We start from the raw sequence: 24487 nt of genomic DNA on the forward strand, positions 1-24487 counted from the left end.
CCATGTACACAACATCCACTGCACTACCTTCATCAACCCTTCTTGTCACTTCCTCAAAGAATTCAATCAAATTTGTGAGGCAAGATCTTCCTTTAACAAATCCATGCTGACCATCCCTGACTAGTCCATGCCTTTCCACATGACAGTTAATCCTATCTCTCAAGATTGATTCTACTAATTTGCTCACCACCGATGTAAGACTAACTGGCCTATAATTGTTTGGCATTTCCTTTGATCCCTTTTTAAACAATGGAACTACGTTTGCATTTCTCCAATCCTCCGGTACCTACCCTGTATCTAGTGAATGTTGGAAAATCATCCTCAGTGCATCTGCTACCTCCTCCCTGACTTCCTTCAGCAGCCTCGGAAACAATCCATCTGGCCCTGGTGACTTATCAACTTTCAAGGATTTCAACCCTTCGAGTACTTCTTCTCTCTTTATGACTATCCCGTCCAATATCTCGCAGTGTTCCTCCTGGACTACTATATCTACATCCTCCCTTTCCTTTGTTTTCTCTCATATAGCATACAGGTGCTGTGAGACTTGGCCAATAATAAATAGTCTAGAAGTGAGAGACTCTATTCAAACCTTTACAAAAGAAAGCTGACTCAGGGAATGAAATTTTTTTTAAGGTGGAACATAATTTTCTTCTATGGACATTAGGACTGATTTCACCTAGATTTTCCTTCAAATATTGTCAGCTACACTTTGGGTGTTAATGTATATAAATTTTAAAATAAGTACTTTAAAAAAGTTAACCGTATGTACAATTTTGAAGATATAAAAACTCTATTTTTCTCTCCACAGATGCTGTCAGACCTGCTGAGTTTTTCCAGCATTTTCTGTTTTTGTACAATTTTGAAAGCCTTAATGCTCTTTTGCAATATCATGAGGATTCTTGCCTTGTAATTCATTTGCAATTAGATGAGTCTGAATATTCACCAATGGAAGAACGGTATGTGCTCACAGAACACAAGCGAGTGAAAAGAAGAGAGATGCAGTTGAAAGGTAAAATATTGAGTTTTTAAATGTTGATTTCAGTTGCTGTTAATGAAACGTTCTGTTGCAAATCTACTGGTCGGTTGACGAAATGGCGAACATGTTAATGTTTGATGATTTTCAATAGCATTCATTTATTTGTGATCTAGCAATGTCTCATTAGAAGGAAATAAAGTACAAAAACTGATCCAACCAATTAGAACATTCTCAATATGTTCCAAAGATCCTTGGGGTCCAAATTTACGGAATTGACAGGAATATTATTGTTTATTCACCTTTTAGTTAAAAACACAACACAGTAATATAATGAAAGAATAATCAGCATCTGTCCCAATACTAGTGGAGTTCAGCAAGGTTCAGTGTTGGTACCACAACTTTTCACTTTATACATTAATGATCTAGATGAAGGAACTGAGGGTATTCTGGCTAACTTTGCAGATGATACAAAGATAGGAGGAGGGACAGGTAGTATTGAAGAGGCGGGGATGCTGCAGAAGGATTTAGACAGGTTAGGAGAATGGGCAAAGAAGTGGCAGATGGAATACAACGTGGGGCAGTTTGAGGTCATGCACTTTGGTAGGAAGAATAGAGGCATAGACAATTTTCTAAATGGGGAGAGAATTCAGAAATCTGGAGTGCAAAGGGACTTGGGAGTCCTAGTCCAGGATTCTATTAAGGTTAACTTGCAGGTTGCGTCGGTAGTCAGGAAGACAAATGCAATGTTGGTATTTATTTCGATAGGACTAGAATGTAAAAGCAGGGATGTGCTGCTGAGGCTTTATAAGGCTCTGGTCAGACCACATTTAGAATATTGTGAGCAATTTTGGGCCCTGTATCTGAGGAAGGATGTGCTGGCCCTGGAGAGGGTCCAGAGGAGGTTCACGAGAATGATCCCTGGAATGAAAGGTTTAACGTATGAGGAACGTTTGAGGACTCTGGGTCTATACTCGATGGAGTTTAGAAGGGTTCTGATTGAAACTTACAGAATACTGAAAGGCCTGGATAGAGTGGACATGGGGAAGATGTTTCCATTAGTAGGAGAGACTAGGACCCGAGGGCACAGCCTCAGAGTAAAGGGAAGACCTTTTAGAACAGAGATGAGGAGAAACTTCTTTAGCCAGAGAGTGGTGAATCTATGGAATTCATTGCCACAGAAGGCTGTGGAGGCCAGGTCATTGAATGTATTTAAGACCGAGATATATAGGTTCTTGATTGGTAAGGGGATCAAAGGTTACGGGGAGAAGGCGGGAGAATGGGGTTGAGAAACTTATCAGCCATGATTGAATGGTAGAGCAGACTCGATGGGCCGAATGGCCTAATTTCTGCTGCTACGTCTTATGGTCATATGGTCTAATACTATTGTTGAGTATTTCAACATTCCAGTGAAAAAAAAACATTTTATATTTGAATATGATGCCCATAGTTGATAGAAATGTCTAGAAAGTCAACAGATTCACTTTACAAAGGGATGCACCAATCACCCGAGTTTGTTGTTAGTAACACTGGTTAATATTAATGATCTATGCAAACTGTCTTCACTGTTGATTGGCTGCACGACTGTTGGTGGGGGGAGGAGGGGGAGGAATTACTGTGTGAAAGTCTGATGTGGCTGAAGCAGGGAGAAAGTGGATACCAAAGTTTACTGATGCTATACTGGCTACAGCATGTGGAGAGGAAGAGGGAGACCCTCTTTATCCCTCAGGGAGCAAGAAACTGTTCATTCATCTGATGAGCAGGCAGTGGAAGGAAATCACAATGAGTTCATTGCCAGGAACATTGATCCCAGCTCATGGCTACAGTGCTGCAAGAAGTTTAATAACTTGATTAAAACTGTCAAGGTAAGAGCACTGTTCCAGTGTCTTCTCATCGCAGCTGCATCACTCTCAGCCTCATTCATTGCAACACTTACATCAATCTCCTCTTTCAACATGATGCACTCTGCTCCAATCAGTACAGCGCACTTCACAATATTCTTTCCATAAGAGATTGGTACTGGAGCAGCTATTTGGCCCTTTGTGCATACTGTACTTCACTATTCAGCAAGATCATGGCTGATCTTCTATCTCAACTCCACCTTCCTGCACTATCCCTATATCTCTTAATTCCCTTAGCGCCCAAAAATTCATTGGCCTGTCTTAAGCATACTCAACGACTGAATAACCACAGCTCTCTTTGGGTAGAGAATTCCAAAGACTCACATCCCTTCTAGTGAAAAACAATTCTCCTCATCTCAGTCTTAAATGGCTGACCCCTTATCCTGACACTGTGAGCCTGAGTTATGTTTTGACAGGATGCTATGTGCTCACTTTGTGCATACGTTTTTAAAACTTACATCAGCCAAAGTACCAGACTTCAGATGCCCTCTGAATCATATTATTGCGAATAGAAATGCGGTTACTGCTGGGAAGATGCCAAAGTTGCACTTAGTCCATCGACGTGTTGGAAAATCATGTGGGGGAAATAAAGGCAAAGGATGAAACATTGGACAGTGAGCATCAATGGTATGAAATATTAATAACTACAGAATGCATCTAGTTTACAAAATGTTTGTGGTTTTATTTTTCTAAACAAAGCATCATAATATACAATAATGGATTACAACAGTGGGTATTAGCATTCACTAGAAAATATTTGGTGCTGAAAATGTTGATTATAATATTTTCATTTCAGAAGGTTGTTCAGATCACATGACTGGCGTTGCTGTTGGAGCGCTGGGTGGTTATCTTCGTTTCTATGGACCAAGCCAGAACATCGCAGAATCACCAGAAATTTAGCAACAAGATTTTGTTGCATTATTTATAGTATTTATCTACATATTACAACTAGTTTCATTTTTCACCCCATTTCTAATAACAATTGAAGTAATTAGTTATAATGCATATAAATATGCATAGAAATCTTAGTTTGCAAAGCATAAGATATACTACATATTTGTATTCAAACTAGTGCATCGAATTCTAGAATGATACCAATTATAATTATATTTGAAAAAGGAGACGTTAAAGCTTTTCGTCTTGCACTCATCAGACACTTCGCAAGAATACCGATATAAGGTAAACAACAATTTATACTGTATGTGAAGAGTGCTGATTGGTTGGCAAGTGGATTCTGATTGGTAGAGGCATTGCCATGAAAGATGCACCAGTGATGGTGGCTGAAGGCTGACTGCCAGCCATTGTTTGAAATTTTAAACCAGCAGCTTGACCCTGATTGGTCAAGATATTGCCTTGAGGAATGAGTCAGTGAATAGCTGTCACTTATCACTGATGCATTCTCCATGGCAACACCTCTAGCAATCAGAATCCACTTGCCAAACAATCAGCACTCTCTTCACATATACAGTATAAATTATTGTTTTCCTCTTATATTGGTATTCTTGCGAAGTGTCCTGATGAGTGCAAGACGAAAAGCTTTGACGTCTCTTTTTTCAGAAATACTCAAGTACTGTACTACCAAATGACTAATTCTAATTATCCATTTATTTTAAAAAGTAATACCACTGTTGTTTTCAAATGAGTTTCTGATCTTTAACTGCAATACCAAGAGTGAGCACATTCCTTCCCAGAAAGGACTGAAGAAAACTTGACTACGTTTTTCTCCAGTCACGTTGGCAGGCAATTTACTTTGGTTTATGGTGGAATGAAACTCTGAAGGTATGCATTGGAGTAAGTGATGTGCTGGCAGAATGGAAAGTTAAGAAAGGGGGAAGCATCATCTCTGATGCTTTAAAGGAGTGAGATACTTTTGTTTTTACTATAAATAAACAATGTAAAATTTACAGGAAAAGTTCACCCTACAGATCGTTCTAGTACAGGATTATAATACAAAATTAAAGTGCTCCCATTTCACTGGCAAGCTAAATTGTTACAGCAGTAACCACTTTTCTGCTTGCAAAACACTGCTGGTAATAATCTGACACCTTTGCTTTGCAGAATACGTTGCTGTAATATGTTGCTTTGAGTTTTCCCTGTAGGTTTATTTTGTTGCTGTCTTATTCCTCCCTGTTTCTTATTGTGTTTTGTTGAGAATACCAACACATGGTCCTAGTGCACTCCTGAGTGTTGATTCGGTTTCCCTCCCATCACAAAATAAATATTGATTGAAATAGATTAAATGATGCAACACAATTTGCTGTAGTTTTCATTGTCCAGTTTATTCAGTAAAATATGAAGTGAATTTCAAAGCCTTTGCCAATATAAGACAGGTTCTTCAAGACAAAGTGTGCTAACAAAAGTACATTAAATCATAGCCTAAACTCTTCTTGTTCCAAAAATACATGCAACATAAAAACAGATACAAGACTGAACAAGTAATTTTTCTAAGAGCTGGACAAAATGTTACTGAAAACTTCCTTGTTCTCTACTGCACTCGGATTGACAAGTGATTAAGTCACGAATAAGATTTAGAATGTAACTTTCCTCCCATGAGAGTTTTGTTTCCTAACAAGATAGATCATATTGTAATTTTGTTTGTGGAATTGGTACATAAAACGAATTATGTAATGTCTGAATTTATACAGCCAATATTTTAATATTTCATTGCAAAAAAATTAAGTCATCAAAGGTTTTCTAAAATCATATTTGACTTTGAGCAAGTTGAAATGTAAAATAATCTATAGCAAGGTCAACCTTGTTTGAAACAAAATACTTGTTAGTTATTCCAGCCGATGATCTCATAAATCAGTGACTTTAGCAGCCGTGCCTGGTATGTAACTGTATTCTTTCCTGTGTGCAGTTTCTGTTCCTCTAAGGGCTGTTCAATCACTGCTAATACATTCTTGCCATAAACTAAATGAGTCAAAAATAAAATTACAATATTATTAAAACTGTAAATTAAAGGAAAGAATATACATAAATATTGTGCTTTTCACAAACTCAGGACAAATGGCTTCATTTAAATTCCTCGTTCTTTATATCAAACACGCAGGAACCAGCAAATTTTTCTCACCTGGGTATCTTCACTACTTCCTTCCCTCAGCCTCTGCACTGAGTGACTTCTCATCCTTGGTGATTTCAATCTCAAATCTAAATTCATCATGTTCTCTCTTCTGAGTTCACTGCCTCCTATCTTCCTTTAATCTCTCTCTCTCCATAAATATTGCCAACCCATATTCATGGCCATCCCTTTGACCTTACTATCACTACTGTACTATCAGTCACAGCTAAGGCCTTCTCTGATCACTTCCTTGTATCACACTCCACCAACGTTCCCCTCCCAATCTTTCTATGTCCTCCTCTGAAAAAAAATGCTCAATATACTTAAAGCTGCACTTTCAAAATCCCAACTGTCCAGCTTTTGTTCACCATGAGCTCTGTTCACCATGAGATTTCTACAGTTACCAATCTGCTCAAACGTACCCTCCTTATGATTCCCTGGTCCCCATTAGACCCATTACTCTCTCACCCTGGCCTTTGCCCCTTCGGTATGGCTCTCACCTCTGCTCCGTTAAGCCTAAAAGATTTAGACTTGAATGGATATGGCTGACAACTAGTTTATCTATTCACTGCCAGATCTGGCTAGACCACATAAAACACTATTAGTCCTGTTCTACTGAAATTGCTCACTATTCTAGGGTCACCCTGGATGCAGATAACCCCAGCTTCATCTCTCCACTGCAAACCATCTTCTTAAACTCTTTTCTCATCTCTACCATCCTCCCCTCCAACAAAGGCAAGGAGTTCATCGCCCTATTTCTCATTAAGGTTCACATCATCCAATTAGCTGCCTCTACTGCTTGTCTCCCTCCCCCTAACCAACTGGACGCAGCTTCCTCTAAATCGTCCACTGCCCTTGCCCTGAACTTGCAACTTTTTCTAGTTTCTCCTCTCTCATGCCTTCTTCAAGTTCATTTTTTCCTGAGACCCACTTGCTACAACCTTGTAGGTCCTGGTCCCCATGTTGTTAACTATTCTCTCTCCTCAGCTACTGTCCTCATCTCTTGCAAACCTGTGTTCATCACCCCTCTCATCAAAAAATAGCAATCCTTGACCCCTTCTTCCTTGAAAACCACCACCCCCATCTTCAACCTCTCTTTCATCTCCAAAGGCTTTGAACATACTGTCACCTCCCAAACTCGTGACCATCTTTCCCAGAACTCCATGCTTGAATCTCTCTAGTCAGGTTTTCACTCCTGTCACTGTACCAAAATGGCTTGACAAGATGACATCCTGTGTGACTGTGATAAAAGTAAACTAACTTCCTGAACCTTCTCCACCTGTCTGCAGTCTTTGACATGGTTGACTTTTAATGTCTTTTCATCATTGTCCAGTTGAATGGGACTGCACTCACCTGATTCCATTCTTATCTATCCAATCATGCTGCAGAACTACTTGCAATGGTTTCTCCACCTATTTCTGCATCGTCATCTCTCGCTATCCAAGATCTATCCTTGGCACCCCCTTATTTCTATTTACATACCACTCTACAGTGACATCATCTGAAAACATAACATTAGTTTTCACATGTATACTGACAATACTCAGTTCTATTTCATTTCTTGAGCCCTCCACTGTTTCCATATTGTGTGACTGCTTGTCTGATGCCCAGTATTGAATGATGAAAATTTCTGCTGAATTAAATATTGGGGAGACTGAAGTCTCTGCCTTTGGTCCCACTACAAGCTCTGTTCCCTAGTTACCAACTCCGTCTCCCTCACTGCCAATTGTCTGATGCTGAGTAACTGACCCCAAGATGAGCTTCTGACCATTTATCTGCACCATCATTGAGGTTGTTTGCTTTCATCTCCATAACATCACTCAACTAGGATTCTATGGCCTGGATTTTCATCCTTGAGGCAGGTAGTGGGAGTTCGGAAAATTCCCGGCTCGGCCTGCTCGCCCTGGGGGAAAGTGCCCGCCCCGGGGGGAATCTTCATTGCTGGGAAGTGCAGGTGTGAGCTAGAGTCGGGCCAGCTGACCCGGGAAGATGTGTAGAGGCAGCCACAGGGGCTGCTGGGTTTAAAAGGCCTGTCTCAGTGCCATGGGACATTGTTCCAGTGAAAATAAACACAAAGGCCCTTCAGCCTTCACCCCTTCTTCACCCTCCAAATACTCTCCATGCCCCCTATGTGAGGTTCTGCCCTTCCACCGGTTCGTGGGGCACTGGCACCAGTGCTGAGGAAAGTGGGGGCTGTACCATTGGGATGATCTACACCTGAACTGTGCTGGGACCAGTATTCCAGTGAACTGCATAACTGGAGAAGTGGGAAGGGCTTTAAACTAAATAGTGGGGTCAAGGGATCAAATCTGGGAAGATGTGGTAAATCAAAGAATAGACACAAGGCAGGAGAGAAAGGTAGGAAGGACAGGAAGTTAGGAAAAGTGATCATTGTATCATAAGGTTTAGGATGAAGGTGGAAAATGATATTGGCCGATCCAGAGTAAGAATAATCAATTGGCACAGAGCGGACTTCATTGGGGGCAAGAATGGAGCTGGGCCGGATAGACTGGAACCAAAGGTTGGCGTGAGAAACAGTAGCTCAACAATGGGCTACCTTCAAAGAGGAGATGGTTGGGGCACAGTCAAGGTATGTCCCATCAAAAGGAAAGGGTAGGACAAACAAATCCAGAGCCTCCTGGATGACAAAGGAGATAGAAATTAAGTTAACGAAGAAAAAGTGTGCTTACGACAGGTGTCAGGTGGCAAATACAATTGAGAACCAAGCTGAATACAGAAGGTTCAGAAGGTTTAGAAGGGATGTGGAAAAGCAAATACGAGAAGCAAAGAGGGATTATGAAAAAAGACTGGCAGCTAACATAAAAGGAAATCCCAAAGTATTCTATAAGCACATAAATAGTAAAAGGGTGGTAAAAGGAGGAATAGGGCCATTAGGGACCAAAAAGGAGATTTACACATGGAGGCAAGAGGCATGGCTGAGGTGTTAAATGAATACTTTGCATCTGTCTTTACCTACGAGGTAGATGCTGCCCAGGCCATGGTGACAGAGGAGGAAACTCAGTCACTAGAAGGGTTTAAAATTGATAAGGAGGAGCTATTAGATAAGCTGTCAGTACTTAAAGTTGATAAGGCACCATGGGACCGGATGAGAATCGTCCAAGAATATTGAAGGAGCTGGGAGTGGAAATTGCAGAGGCACTGGCAATAATCTTTCAATAAGATAAATGCAAAATACTGCGGATGCTGGAAATCTCAAACAAAAACAGAAAATGCTGGAAAAACTCGGCAGGTCTAACAGCAGCTGTGGAGAGAAAAAAAAGAGTTAACGTTTCGAGTCCTTATGACTCTTCTTGTCTTTCAATGTTCCCTGATTTCCAGGGAGGTGCCGGAGGACTGGAGAATTGCAAACATTACGCCCTTGTTCAAAAAAGATTGTAAAGATCTACCCTGCAATTACAGACCAGTCAGTTTAACTTCGGTGGTGGGAAAACTTCTAGAAACAATTACTCGGGATAGAATTGATAGTCACATGGCAAAATGTGGATTGATTCGGAAGAGTCAGCATGGATTTGTTAAAGGAAAATCATGTCTAACTAACTTGCTGGAGTTTTTTGAAGAGTTAACAGAGATGGTTGATGAGGGCAAGGCCATTGATGTGGTGTATATGGACTTCCAAAAGGTGGTCGATACAGTGCCACACAACAGACTTATGAGGAAAGTTATATGTCATGGAATAAAAGGGACAGTAGCAACGTGGATAGAAAATTGGCTGAGGGATAGGAAACAGGGTAATGGTTAATGGGTATTTTTCGGGCTGGAAGGAGGTTTGTAGTGGAGTTCCCTAGGGGTATTGGGATCCTTGCTTTTCCTGATATATAAATGATCTAGATCTTGGTGTGCAGGGGACAATTTCAAAGTTTGCGGATGACACAAAACTTGGGAGAATTGTAAACTGTGAGGAGGACAGTGTAGAACTTCAAAAGGACGTTGACACATTGGAGTGAGCAGATAGGTGGCAGATGAAGTTCAATGCGGAGAAGTGTGAGGTGATACACTTTGGTACAAAGAACATGGAGAGACAGTATAAAATAAAGGATACTATTCTAACGGGTGTGCAGGAGCAGAGACATCTGGGTGTATATGTACAAAAGTCATTAAAAGTGGCAGGACAGGTAGAGAGAGTTGTTTGTTACTAAAGCATACAGTATTCTAGGCTTCATTGATAGGGGCATTGAGTATAAGAGCAGGGAGGTAATGATGAAATTATATAAGACACTGATTAGACCTCAGCTTGAGTATTGTGTATAGTTCTGGGTGCCACACTGTAGGAAGGATGTGAGCGCATAGGAGAGAGTACAGAGGAGGTTTACGGGAATGGTTCCAGGGTTGAGACACTTCAGTTATGAGGAAAGATTGGAGAAGTTGGGACTGTTTTCCTTGGAGAGGAGAAGGCTGAGAGGAGACTTGATAGAAGTTTTCAAAATCATGAGGGGTCTGGACAGAGTAGTTAGGGAGAAACTGTTCCTGCTCGTAAATGGATCAAGAACCAGAGGGCACATTTTTAAAGTGTTTTGCAAAAGAAGCAAATAAAAGGTGAGAGAAAACTTTTTCACACAGCGAGTAGTTAGGGTTTGGAATGCACTGTCTGGAAGTGTGGTGGAGACAGGTTCAATTGAGGCATTCAGGAGAGCATTGGATGATTATTTAAATGGAAACAATGTGCAGGGTTATGGGTAAAAGGCAGAAGAATAGCACTAAGTTAAAATGCACAGACAGCTGATGCAGACATGATGGGCTGAATGGCCTCCTTCTACACCGTAACAATTCTGCGATTCTGTGAAAAGGTGGAAGGTTGGCTCTGTTAGTTAATGATGGTATTAGCACAATAGAGAGGGATGACCTAAGTTCAGGAAACCAGGATGCAGAAGTGGTTTGGGTCGAGATGAGAAATGATAAAAGGCAAGAAGTCATTTGTGTATACTTGGTGCACAGGCCCCCTAACAGTAACCACATTAGTAGGCTGGATATAAAGGAAGAAATAATGGGAGCTTGTCAGTAAGGTACGGCCATAATCATGGAGGATTTTAACCTACATATAGACCGCAAAAATCAGATAGGCAAAGGTAGCCTAGATGAGGAGTTCATAGAATGTTTTCGGGATAGTTTCTTAGAACAGCATGTTCTGCAGCCAACCGGAGAGCAGGCTATACTAGACCTGGTATTGTGCAATAAGATAGGATTAATTAATGACCTCAGTGTAGATGCCTCTAAGTAGCAGAAATCATAATATGATTGAATTTTACATTCCGTTTGAGAGAAAGAAGAGTAGGTCTAAGACTAGTATTTTAAACTTAAATAAAGGCAGTTATGAGGCATGAAAGCAGAGCTAGCTAAAGTAAACTGGCAAATTAGATTAAGGGATAGGTCAACACAGATGCAGTGCCAGACATTTAAAGGGATATTTCAGAATACACAGAATTGATACATCCCAATGAGAAAGAAAAATTCCAAGGAGAGGACCTGCAATCTGTGGTTAACTAAAAAAGTTAAAGATAGTATCAAACTTAAAGAAAAAGCATATAATTGCGCAAAGACGGGTTGCAAGTCAGAAGATTGGACTGAATATTTAAAAAAAGCAAAGAATGTCTAAAAGATTAATAAGGAGGGAAAAATTAGAATATGAGAGAAAGCTAGCTAGAAATATAAAAACAGATAGTAAGGGTTTCTATAGCTATTTAAAAAAGAAATGAGTTAACAAAGTGAGCATTGGTCCTATAGAAAGTTCATCTGGGGAATTAATAATGGAAAATAAAGAGATGGCAGATGAATTGAACAGATATATTACATTGGTCTTCACTATAGAGCATACAAGTAACATCCCAGAAATAGCTGTAAGAGAGGGAGGAACTCAAGAAAATTATAATCACAAGGGAAGTAATATTAAGCAAATTGTTGGAGTTGTGGGCTGACAAGTCCTTGGGTTCTGATGGGCTTCAGCCTAGGGTGTTAAAAGAAGTGGCTAATGAGATAGTTGATGCGTTGGTTTTAATTTTACAAAATTCCCTAGATTTGGGGAAGGTTCCATTAGATTGGAAATTTATTGAATATAACTCCTTTATTCAATAAGGGAGGGAAACAGAAAGCAGGAAACTACAGGCCAGTTAGCCTAACATCTGTCATAGGGAAAATGTTAGAAACTATTATTAAAGATGTTATAGCAGGGCACTTTGATAAATTCAAGGTAATCAGGCAGAATCAACATGGTTTTGTGAGAGGGAATCACGTTTAACCAATTTATTTTTGAAAATATCTTTGAAAAAGTAACATGTGCTGTGGATAAAGGGTTACTGGTGGATGGACTGTACTTAGATTTCCAGAAGGCATTTGACAAGGTGCCACATCAAAGGTTATTGCGGAAAATAAAAGCTCATGGTGTAGAGGTGACATATTGGCATGGATAGAAGATTAGCTAGCTAACAGGAAACAGAGGGTAGGAATATATGGGTCATGTTCTGGTTGATAGGATGTAACCAGTGGTGTGCCACAGGGATCAGTGCTGGGGCCTCAATAATTTATATAAGTGACTTGGATGAAAGGTTATTAAATTTGCTGATAACATAAAGATAGGTAGGAAAGTAAGTTGTGAAGAGGACATAATGAAGCTACAAAGGGACATAGATAGGTTAAGTCAGTATGCAAAGATCTGGCAAATGGAGTATAATGTGGGCAAATGTGAAATTGTCCATTTTGGCAAGAAGAATAAAAAAGAAACTTATTATCTAAATGGTGAAAGATTGCAGCGTTCTGAGATTTAGAGGGATCTGGGTGTCCTGATGCATGAATCGACAAGATTAGCATCAGGAACAGCAAGTAGTTAGGAAAGCTAATAGAATTTTATTGAGAGAAGAATTGAATACAAAGGTAAGGTGGTTATACTTCGGTTGTATAGGGCACTGGTGAGACCACATCTGGAGTACTGTGTACATTATTGGTCTCCTTATTTAAGAAAGGATGTAAATGTGTTGGAAACAGTTCAGAGAAGGTTTACTAGACTAATACCTGGAATAGATAGGTTGTCTAATCAGGAAAGGTTGGACAAACTAGGCTTGTATACACTGGAGTTTAGAAGAGTAAGAGGCAACTTAATTGAAACATATAAGATCCTGAGGAGACTTGACAGGGTGGATGTGGAATGGATGTTTCCTCTTGTGGGAGAATCTAGAGCTAGGGTCACTGTTTAAAAATAAGGGGTCTCCCATTTAAAACAGAGATGAGGGAAAAATGTTTCTTTCAGAGGGTCATGAGTCTTTGAAACTCTTTTCCTCAAAAGGCAGTGCAAGCAGAGTCTTTGGATATTTTTAAGGCAGAGCTAAACAGATTCCTGATTAACAAGGGGGTGAAAGGTTATGTGGGTTAGGCAGGAATGTGGGGTTGAGGTTACAATCAGATCAGCCATGATCTTATTGAATGGCAGAGCAGGCTCAAGGGGCCGAGTGACCTACTCCTGCTCCTAATTTGTATGTTCGTTTGTATGTCCCATATGTCCCTTCAAACCCTCTTTGCCAAGCTCTGCCATTTCCAAGCCCATTGACCCACTGTACACTTTCTAGAACCAATGAACACCACAGTGTAATGGGTTTGTGTAAAAAACTGAAAAAATGTAATTTTTGATTGCTTCGCCCTCTGCACGAGCTGATCAAAGTGTCAATCAAACAGGCCCTTTAAATTAAAAAAAAACACAAACCACCAACATTTGCAGCCACTTGTGTTATGTAAACAAAGATTGTGAAACTGACTTACAGAGATCAGAGAGCACGACCTGTCAATCAAACAATGTTTCCTCTGGGTGGTAGGTGTTCTGTTATTCTAATAGATGTCCGGGCTCTCAGCCAAGCATACATAAAAAGGTTTAAGTTAGCTATGGAAAATGACAGGGAACCATCCAGGTTAAGAATAATTATGTGGGGGAAAGCCAGCTTCAATGGGGTAAGAATGAATCCGACCCAGATGAATTGGAATCAAAGATTGTCAGGCAAAACTATAACTATAGGCTACCTTTAAAGAAGAGATAGTGGAAGTAAAGTCAAGGTATATTCCCACGAAAGGGAAAGGTAGAACAAACACATTCAGAACTCCCTGGGTGATAAAAGAGACAGAGATTAAGATGAAGAAGAAAAAGTGTGCTTATGTCAGGTGGATAATGCAATTGAGAACCAGGCTGAATATAGAAGGTTCAGAGGGGAATTGAAAAAGTGAATAAGAGAAGCAAAGACAAGAGTCAGAGAAGAGACTGGTAGCCAACATAAGGGGAATCCAGAAGTTTTCTATAGGTATATAAATAGTAAAAAGGTGGTAAAAGGTAGAGTGGGGCTGATTAGGGATCAAAAAGGAGATTTATACATGGAGGCAGAGGGCATGGCTGAGGTATTAAATTAATACTTTGCATCTGTCTTTACCAAGGAAGATGCTACCCAGGTCATTGTGAAAGAGCAGGTATTTCAGACATTTGAAGGGTTTAGAATTTATAAGAGGTATTGGATAGGCTGTCTGTACCTAAAGTTGATAAGGCACCAGGACCGGATGAGATGTATCCAAAGGTACTGAGGGAAGTCAGAATGAAAATTGCAGAGGTCCTGGCCACAATTTTCCAGACTTCCTTCGACTCAAGGATGCTGCCAGAGGACTGGAGAATTGCAAATGTTGCACTCTGTTCAAAAAAGAGTGTAAGGATAAGCCCAGCAACTACAGGTCAGTCAGTTTAATCTCAATGGTGGGGAAGCTTTTAGGAACAATAATTTGGGAAAAAATTAATCATCACTTGTGCAAATGTGGGTTAGTTAAGGAAAGTGAGCATGCAATTGTTAAGGGCAAATTATGTTTAACTAATTGCTTGAGCTTCTTGAGTGGAATCATCCCAGGTTTGCACTAAGTGTGGTAGCGGGCGGGTGGAACGACATTTTACCCGCTGGCCGTGATGGCGGGTTTTCATGCTCTATCGTCCCAAACTCGCCACATTATTCATGCATTTCCGAGAAAAACACAGTTTCCATGGCAGGTGGGCTCTCATTCGCCCACCACGCCATCACCTCGCTGCTTCATCACACCAGGCACCACATTTAAAGTCCAGCCACGCTGAATGCATCCAACCCAGGATGGCAGCAAAGGAGACATGGCCCCAAAAGGCAAGAAGACTGCAGCCCTCGAGTGCCTTTTGAATGCCATGGAATCCCGCTGTGATGTCTTCTAACCCCGGTCTGGCCTCAGGGTGGGCAGCTACATTACGGCTTGGTAGGTGTTGGAAGGGGTGGTCTGTGCCAATGTTGCACAGAAGAGGTTGGCCATCTAATGGAGATAGAGGATGAATGATCTCATCTGTACAGCCAGGGTATGGCAACCATCTCAGCAGTCTAAACTCACACACTCAAGCCCATCACACATTCACTGGCACCTCACTCACTGCCAGCTCAAGGGACATCACCACCCATTCTCACACACATACACTCATGTTCATCTGGAGACTGCATTCTCGACCTTCACCATCTTGAAGCCACTTGCACAGATCAACACGTACCCCTCCTTCACCCCCCACCCCCCACCCAAACACCCTGGGTTACCCTCCTTCCCCAGTACAGCCCTTGTCCTGCAGCATCTCCTCTTGTCTGAGGCCACTTCTCTCCCTTTCCCAAGCAAGACCTTGCCCTGCAGCCATTGAAAAGCCACCCACATATGGCTGATCTAGTAGTTAGAGACCTACTCGTGAGCCCCCATAAAAGTGATGTGGTGCTGTCTGTGAAGCCTGGCGCTGATGACTGAGAGTGCTGACTGAAGCAAGGTGGGCAAACAAACCCTGCAGCCCGCCAAGTGCATGTCGCTTATGTGCTGTTGTGAAACATGTCAGTGTGTTTTCCTGCTGACGTGGTGGATGAACCAGTGTGTGGGTGGGGGCGGGGGTGGTTCCAGCATGCTGGCCTTATAATGATAAGCTGATGTATTACAATGAGGTCCCCAACATCCGTTGGTGGGATGGTGCCATCGATGGGCTGAGCAGATGATTGCAAACTGGTATCACACCATTGTTAAACCAATTGTTCCATATTGTTCTCTCCTGCCACCAAACAGGCCCGACGCTGGCGGGTACAGAAAATCCTGGCCTTTGATCAGAGAGGGCTGATGAGGTGTACGAGGACTTTCAAAGGAACTTTACAAAATGCCACACAGTGGAATAAAAGGGACAGTAACAACATGGATATTGGCTGAGTGACAGAAATCTAATGGACAACAGTTGCTTTTTGGACTGGGAGAAGGTTTACAGTGGACCTTCCCAGGGATCGGTGTTTGGATCCCTAGCCTCTGGTTTACAGGACACAGTTTCAAAATTTGTGGATGATACAAAAAGTTTTTTGAACAGTGAGGAGGATAGTGCAGAACTTCAAAAAGATATAGACAGGTTGGTGGAATGGGCAGACAAGTGGCAGATGAAATTGAATGCAGAGAAGTGTGAAGCGATTCATTTTGGTAGTGTCATGAATATGTAATTATGATATTATAGATTTTAAGGAAAGCTGTTTTTAAAGGCACATTTCTGTCCTCAAACCTTTACATTGGGCAGGGTTTTTAGTGCTGGCGGGCCAATTAACAGCCAGCCAGTGTGAAATACTTGCTGGAAGGCTCAGCACTGCCGGGGTGAGGGTGGGAGGAGGGCAAGCGCTGAAGTCGGCTCAGGCGCGGGTAAGTGCGGAATGAAGACTTCCTGAAGACAGAAAGCTGCCTCAGGGAGCTGAAGCATTTAAATGCAATAAAAACAGGTTATATAATCTGGAAAAAAATGTCCACGCATCAGAATCAGTCACCTGAAGATATACATGATGAAAATTCCGTCCATACATTTTTATTTTTTTTATTTAATAATGCAAACCTCAACCCGCCCATGAATGAGGGTTTCTGAAAAATGCAAAAGCCACCTGGCCTCTATGCCTGCCCGTCAACCATAACATTGAATGGGCAACGAAAAATCTCTGTTAATTACAACTTTAGTGACCTTAATAGGCCTCTTAATTGTCGACGGGCAGCTTCCGACTCTTGTGCGTGCCCACCGACCAAAATATTGCATGCTATTTCATGCTCGAGTGGGTTGGGCACGCACCTGCATGCCGAGTGAAAAATTATGCCCGTTGAGTTTGAAAGCCTTTTTCAAAGCTTAGCGCTTCCTGACGGACGTCATGCTGACTGGGCCTTAATTGACCCGCCCACATAAAGTGGTGGTGCGCCCCTGACTGGGGGCGCTGATCGGAGGCCTGCTCCCTGTGCCCGTACTCACCACCCCCACACCCCCGACGGGGGGAAAATGTTGCCCCAGGTGTTTATTCAAGCCTTGTTAGACTCATCTCCAGAACTGGCTACCAAGCGTCATTAAAAATGTCCATTGATGTCTAAAAGGTGCAAAAGACCCTTTTACTTCTGCGAGAACAGGAGACAGGAAGGATTTCCTCAAAAGATTGCAATTTAATTGACTTCTTAGCTTTGTGGAACAATGATTCACCTAAATTAACATAGTAGCTATTTTGTGTTTTTGAATTATAAAAAGGGCTGCAAGAAGCTATTTTGTGTGTGACAGTTTTGAGAGACGCGACCAGCTAAAACATTTGAGAGAGATGGACAATACTCCAAGTAGATGCCGTGCCACCTGTCTCCCGTGGAAGAATCTATGCAGAGAAACACTTTTGACCACAAGTCCACCTGGCAGTGGTCAGCACGTAATGTCCTAGAGCCCCTGACAGGAAAAGGAGATGTTGGACCCTGTCGAACGATTCCCCGAGCACACTGTCAAAGTCATTTGGCAGAATGTCTTATCGCCAGCTTGGCTGGTGCTGAGAAAGGCTCTCCTCGTTAGATCCTTCCTATGCGCCAGGAGTGTCACCCACTCCACATCCTGCCCTCAGGGAGACTGTTGTTCACCTCCATGTGGGATGAGTCTTTGTAAGGGAGATCTGGAGAGAGATGCAGGGGTTTTTGTTGAGGTTCATCCTGAGCAGTTGCGTGCTCTATGGGCTGTTCCCAAGGGCACACACCAAGACGAGCATCAACTGCAGCTGGAGGATCATCAACTCGGTGAAAGACACTCTTTGGTCTCCCCAAAACTTGTTGGTCTTCTCGTGCAAAGAGTTGTCCCCAACCGAGTGTTGCAGACTGGCACATTCCAAGGTCCAGGACTACCTGCTGAGGGATGCACTAAAGCTTGGGGCAGCCGCAGCAAAGGCGCAATGGGAAAAGGTCACTGTCTAAGACCTTTCTGTCATAGTGCACCGAGGGACTGGGAATTGTATAGACCCCTCAGGCTGTATGACTCAGAAGGGATGTATGCAGTGAAAACTACATGTGTCACAATTGCATTGAAGCACCCCAGAGTACGACATTAACTATGTATATAACTTGAATACCATTGCTCTGTCTGACTGTAATGACCATGTTGAAATGTCTGTAATGTTCATTGATTGTATTAAAGCACCTCACGATCTATGTGGGAAACTTGAATCTGATTGCACTTTTTGTGATAGCCATTTTGAAATGTTTTGTAATGTTCTTTCAGGTATTTTAGAAATAAAGTATATTTTTACAAAAAAAAATCTGAGAGAGCTGGACTTCCCTGCCACTTGGAGAGGAAGGTGCCCAGAAGAAAAACATCACGGTTTTGTTAAAAAAGGAAACCAAGCAACCTTCAAGTGTTGTACTAGTGGAACCTGTAAAGCAAAGGAACCTTCACTCACTCCCTAAAGCTGCTGACCTGCTGAGTCCACTTGTACAGGCAACCTCCTGACAGTCGACTATAGAAACCATCACAGCTGTTGAATATGACTTCAAGTTTCAAACCCTTCACTTTGGAAAATAGGAATTCAAAGTAATAGGCCCACAATGTTATTTTAGAGACTGATTTGAAATCTCACCTTTAAGTGTTTTTTTCCTTTATTTGCATTGTAATCTTTGTATTTGCATTTTTTGTTAATAACTTTATCTCTCTTACCTATGTAACTTTCAGTAGTAGTCTTGTAATAAACTAACCTTTATCTTGTTTAAGATTAAAGCTTGTCTGCTGGGTTATTTTTAATTGGATCACTCAAATTAAAAGGGGGCTACACACACACACACACATATTCTTAGCTCACAGACCACTTTAAGGAAACACCTTTTACGTAGTCGTGACGATAGGAAGAATGCAGACACAATATAAAATAAAGAGTACGATTCTGAAGGGGATGCAGGGCAGATTGAGAGAGCGGTTAATAAAACATACGGCATCCTGGGTTTTATTAATAGGGGCATAGAATACAAAAGCAAAGAAGTTATGTTAAACTTATATAAAACACTGCTTTGGCTTCAACTGGAGTATTGCGTCCAGTTCTGAGCACCATACTTTAGGAAGGATGTGAAGGCATTAGAGTGCAGAAAAGATTCATGAGAATGGTTCCAGGGATGAAGAACTTCAGTTACGTAGATTGTGGAGAAGTTAGGGCAACCCTTGGAGAAGGTTGAAAAGAGATTTGATAGAGGTATTCAAAATCATGAGGAGTTGGACTGAGTAGATAGAAAGAAACTGGTCCCATTGGCGGAAGGATTGAGAACAAAACAGTACACATTTAAGGTAATTGGTAAAATGAATATTGGCGGCATGAGGAAAAGTGTTTTCATTCAACGAGTGCAAAACAAGTTGCAAAAAAATGTTTTGGATTGGGGGAGAGCGGATTTTAGTAAAATAAGGCAGGATCTGGCCAAGGTAGACTTGGAACAGCTACTTGTGGGGAAATCTACAGAAGAGCAGTGGGGGGTGTTCAAAAAGGAAATGGGGAGGGTACAGATTCAACATGTTCCCTCTAGGGTGGTAGGAAGGAGTAACAAGCCCAGAGAACCATGGATGACCAGAGATATTCAGGATATGATGAGAAGGAAAAGAGAGGCTTTTAATAGGTACAAGGGGAGCAAATCAGCGGAGGCATTAGTGGAGTACAGAAAGTTCAGGGTGGAGCTTAAGAAAGCTATTCAGAGAGCAAAGCAAACTGTGCCCATTGGCGGAAGGATTGAGAACAAAATAGCACAGATTTAAGGTAATTGGTAAAATGAATATTGGCGGCATGAAGAAAAACATTTTCATTCAACGAATGCAAAACAAGTTTTGGGGATATGAGAAAGCTCTGGCTGGTAAAAGTAGGGAAAATCCCAAGATCTTCTATAAGTATATCAATGGGAAGAGGATAACCAGGGAAAGAGTGTGGCCCATTAGGGACCAAGGGGGCAATCTATGGGTGGAGCCAGAGGACATCGGTAGAGTGTTGAATGAATACTTCACATCCATCTTCACCCAAGAGAATGAGGATGAAGGTATGGAACTCAGGGAGAGAGACTGCGAGGGATTCTTGAGCAAATTGATATAGGGAGTGACAAGGTATTGGAGGTGTCGGCAGGCTTAAAGGTGGACAAATCTCCAGGTCCGGATGATTCGTGTCCCAGACTGCTGAGGGAGGCAAGGGAGGAGATTGCAGGGGCTCTGACCCACTTTTTTAATTCCTCTCTGGCCATGGGGGAGGTGCCAGAGGACTGGAGAACAGCTAATGTGGTTCCGCTATTTAAGAAGGGTTGTAGAGATAAGCCAGAGGACTACAGACCAGTGAGTCTCACGTCAATGGTAGGGAAACTATTGGAGAAAATTCTGAAGGAGGGAATCTATCTCCACTTAGAGAGGCAAGGTTTGATCAGGGATAGTCAGCATGGCTTTGTCAGAGGGAGGTCATGCCTAACAAATTTGATTGAATTTTTTGAGGAGGTGACCAGGTGTGTAGATGAGGGTAGTGCAGTTGATGTAGTTTATATGGATTTCAGCAAAGCCTTTGACAAGGTCCCACATGGAAGACTTATAAAGAAGGCAAATGCACATGGGATACAGGGTAATTTGATAAGGTGGATTCAAAATTGGCTTAGTTGTAGGAGACAGAGGGTGATGACAGAAGGATACTTTGGTGACTGGAAGCCAGTGTCCAGTAGCATACCACAGGGATCTGTGCTGGGTCCCCTATTATTCGCCATTTATATAACGACATAGATTACTATGTGGGGGGTAGGATTAGTAAGTTTGCGGATGACACAAAGATTGGCCGGGTGGTTAACAGTGAGGTTGAGTGTCTTGGGCTACAGGAAGGTATAGACGGGATGGTCAAATGGGCAGATAAGTGGCAGATGAAATTTAACCCTGAATAGTGTGAGGTGATACACTTTGGAAGGAGTAATTTGACAAGGAAATATTCAATGAACGGCTTGGCACTAGGAAGTTCTGAGGAACAGAGGGACCTTGATGTGTGTATCCATAGATCTCTGAAGGCGGAGGGGCATGTTAGTGGGGTGGTGAAAAAGGCATATGGAACACTTACCTTTATCAATCGAGGCACAGATTACAAAAGTAGGGAGGTCATGTTGGAGTTGTATAGAACCTTAGTGAGGCCACAGCTGAGTACTGTGTGCAGTTCTGGTCGCCACATCATAGGAAGGATGTGATTGCACTGAAGGGGTTGCAGAGGAGATTCACCAGGATGTTGCCTGGGATGAAACATTTAAGTTATGAAGAGAGGTTGGGTAGACTTGGGCTGTTTTCGTTGGAGCAGAGAAGACTGAGGGGTGACCTGATCAAGGTGTATAAGATTATGAGGGGCATGGACAGGGTGTTTAGGGAGCAGCTGTTCCGCTTAGCTGAAGGGTCAGTCACGAGGGGACACAAGTTCAAAGTGAGGGGCAGGAGGTTAAGGGGGGATGTGAGGAAAAACTTTTTTACCCAGAGGGTGGTGATGGTCTGGAATGCGCTGCCTCAGAGGGTGGTGGAGGCGGGTTGCCTGACATCCTTTAAAAAGTACCTGGATGAGCACTTGGCACATCATGACATTCAAGGATACGGGCCAAGTGTTGGTAAATGGGATTAGGTAGGTGGGTCAAGTGTTTCTCACGTGTCGGTGCAGACTCAATGGGTCGAAGGGCCTCTTCTGCACTATGTGATTCTGTGAGTGGTTTGGATCTGCAGTGGACTGCCTGAGAGTGTGGTGGAGGCAGGTTCAATCAAGGCACTCAAGAGAGACTTGGATTAGTATCTGTAAAAGGAGCATGTGCAGGACTATGTGGAGAAGGTGGGAGAGTGGCTTGAGGTGAATTGCTTCTTCAGAGACACAATGGGCTGAATGGCTTTCTTCTGTGCTGTAACGTTCTATGATTCTACTTCTTTGACCACATTAATGGCCTTATGCCCTAATATTGTCTCTTGTGGTTCAGTGCCAAATTTTGCTTATAACATTTCTGTGAAATGCTTTGCGACATCTTATGACGTTAAAGGAACAAGTTATTGTTGTTATATAGGGAGTTGTGATTAGGGCCCCTGGTAGCAGCTATAAAGAAGTAGAATGTGTTAATGCAGAGATTTGACAAGCATGGAGCAAACGCAGAACAGTTTTAATGGGTATTTTAACTTCCATACACATTGGGATAAACAAACAAGCTTATGTGAGAAAGGTAGGAAATTTTTGATGGGTAAAACCCATCACATTTCTACCTTCCTTCAGTTCTTCTAGAAGAGTCATATTCAACTCGAAACGTTAACTCTGTTTCTGTCTCTACAAGTGCGATCAGACCTGCTGAGTATTTCCAGCAATTTCTGTTTTTATTATAGCAAACTACGAGACGGTTATGTGCAACACTATGATCTAGATCCAACAAGGGAGCAGGCCATGTTAGATTAAATTATAAGTAAGAAGCCAGATTTAGTCAACAGTCTAATTGTGTGTGAACATTTATCTAATAGTGATCACAATGTGATCAAATTCAACATAATGTTTGAAAGGGAGAAACGGAAAACAGTTACTAAGGGCTAGATTTTTGTGTCCTCCTGGAATCGGGAATCTCCAAAACTTTGTCTCCTCACAGAAAATTCCAATTTCCTGTATGAATGGGCCCATGCAATCTTCCCATAGGCAGGAAGAGGTTCAGGTTAGGTTCTGGGTCCCGACCCTACACGCAGATCCTCTGATGTCAGCGTCAATATTGACAGTCCTAGGGGAAATTGCTTCCCCCGACCCACCCAAGTATTTTCATTGGGTTGGGTGGGTTTTGGAAAGCTTCGAAAACTTGCTTTGTTTGAGAGTCTGTGATCCTTGAGGGAAGCCTGCTGAAGAGTCAGGAACATTTAACAGGTAAGTATTAAATGTTTTGGCAACTCCAAATGTCATTTTTATATAAGCTACAGACATGTTTTAACTGCAGTGATTGATTATTAGACTCTTTCCTGCAAAGGTAAGTTGACCATTACATTAAATGTCAAAATTTATTTGACATCGAAAAAAAATGCCTTGCTGCTAAAACTTAGAAAAAAATCCAGTCACCTGCTTTACTCCTTTGATTGACAAGGCATCTGCTTTGAAATAGAAAAAGAATGCATCATCTGGTGTTATGACACGGCAGATGATGTGTGCCAGGTGGATCAAATCCACGAGGGAAACTTGATCGCGCTATCACAACGGTTTTGCAATTTGTATTTGTTTCAAGATGCATACACTGAATTCAGAAGTAATAAGGCTTTTAGAGATCTTTTAAAAAAACTAAATTAAAATATTTATTAACAAAAGGGAAGATTTCAAGCACATACATAGAACTACAAATTATTACTATCACAACTCCTAAAGTACCTAATTAACCTGACTCCCAATTACACCCCCTTTAAGGTAATGGTCCAAAAATAGATTTTTAGGTTTTAAACAGATCCAGCAAATTAACACAATACCCTGGACAGTGGAATTCTAAATGACCTTTTCCAGCTTCAGTTTCTGTAGACAGCAGGCTTATGCACAAATGTTGGAGGTTTCATTAAGGCTATTTCACACACTTCTGTTAGACCTTACAATGCCTTCTCCTGACACATAGCCTCATTCTCCTTTATATATGTTTCTCTTTTTAATATGTAAATTCCATTGTTTCCATATGTTTTTGGAACTTTACCTTTCTCATAATATAAATCTTTTCATGTTGCCAGTATTCTCATTAACCGCTCTGAAATTAAAACCTCCCTTCATCTATCTAAAAATGCAAATTCCCTTCACACCTTACAGGCTAAGATCCCAACCATGTTTAGCTACTTAGCATTTCAAAGACACTTCTACACCTTATTTCTTTCGATAACTTCAACATGCAGTCTGCTTGGCTACAAAATGTAATTAAATCACACCCAGGCAGAAAAACACAACCCCATAAACCTACTTTACAATAAACCAGAAAAATATTATGAAAATTATTATACTTTCATGACACTGATCTTCTAGTTTCAATAGGCTCCAATTGTCTGGGGTAGCAAGGGTTTGTTTTGATAGCTGAGCTCATAATGAATGCCTGGTCGAGGTTCATAAGTTCTGAACCACTTGGCATAGCAGGAGGTTCTCTACACAGTTTGACTACACAGTGTTTTAAGAGATCATTAAAGGATTTTCTATCTTTGATACGGTTACTAAATAAATATTTGTTTTTACTAATGAATGATCGCTTAAGGCATTTAATTTTTTTTCAATGGGAATGAGGATT

General features: G+C 41.6%; 2 protein-coding genes across 4 annotated transcripts in view; one reads left to right on the forward strand and one right to left on the reverse strand.

The window, feature by feature from the left end:
* Positions 1-5127, forward strand: part of c15h16orf89 (chromosome 15 C16orf89 homolog) — a 68761-nt gene extending 63634 nt beyond the window's left edge. For 2 of the 3 annotated variants that reach the window (XM_078558313.1, XM_078558314.1), the window contains 2 exons: positions 926-1009; positions 3671-5127. In XM_078558313.1, the coding sequence (XP_078414439.1) occupies positions 926-1009; positions 3671-3774 (188 nt within the window). In that variant the 3' untranslated portion in view covers positions 3775-5127. The remainder of the gene's footprint in view (positions 1-925; positions 1010-3670) is intronic. The other variant, XM_078558316.1, reaches the window with a different exon arrangement.
* The window catches only part of ift70 (intraflagellar transport 70), a 228878-nt gene continuing 209518 nt past the window's right edge, over positions 5128-24487 (reverse strand). The window contains exon 20 of the mRNA XM_078558310.1: positions 5128-5787. Coding sequence (XP_078414436.1) covers positions 5651-5787 — 137 coding nt within the window. The 3' untranslated portion in view covers positions 5128-5650. The remainder of the gene's footprint in view (positions 5788-24487) is intronic.

The sequence above is a fragment of the Cetorhinus maximus genome, chromosome 15 (genome assembly GCF_964194155.1).
Source record: "Cetorhinus maximus chromosome 15, sCetMax3.hap1.1, whole genome shotgun sequence".
Classification (NCBI taxonomy): Eukaryota; Metazoa; Chordata; class Chondrichthyes; order Lamniformes; family Cetorhinidae; genus Cetorhinus; species Cetorhinus maximus.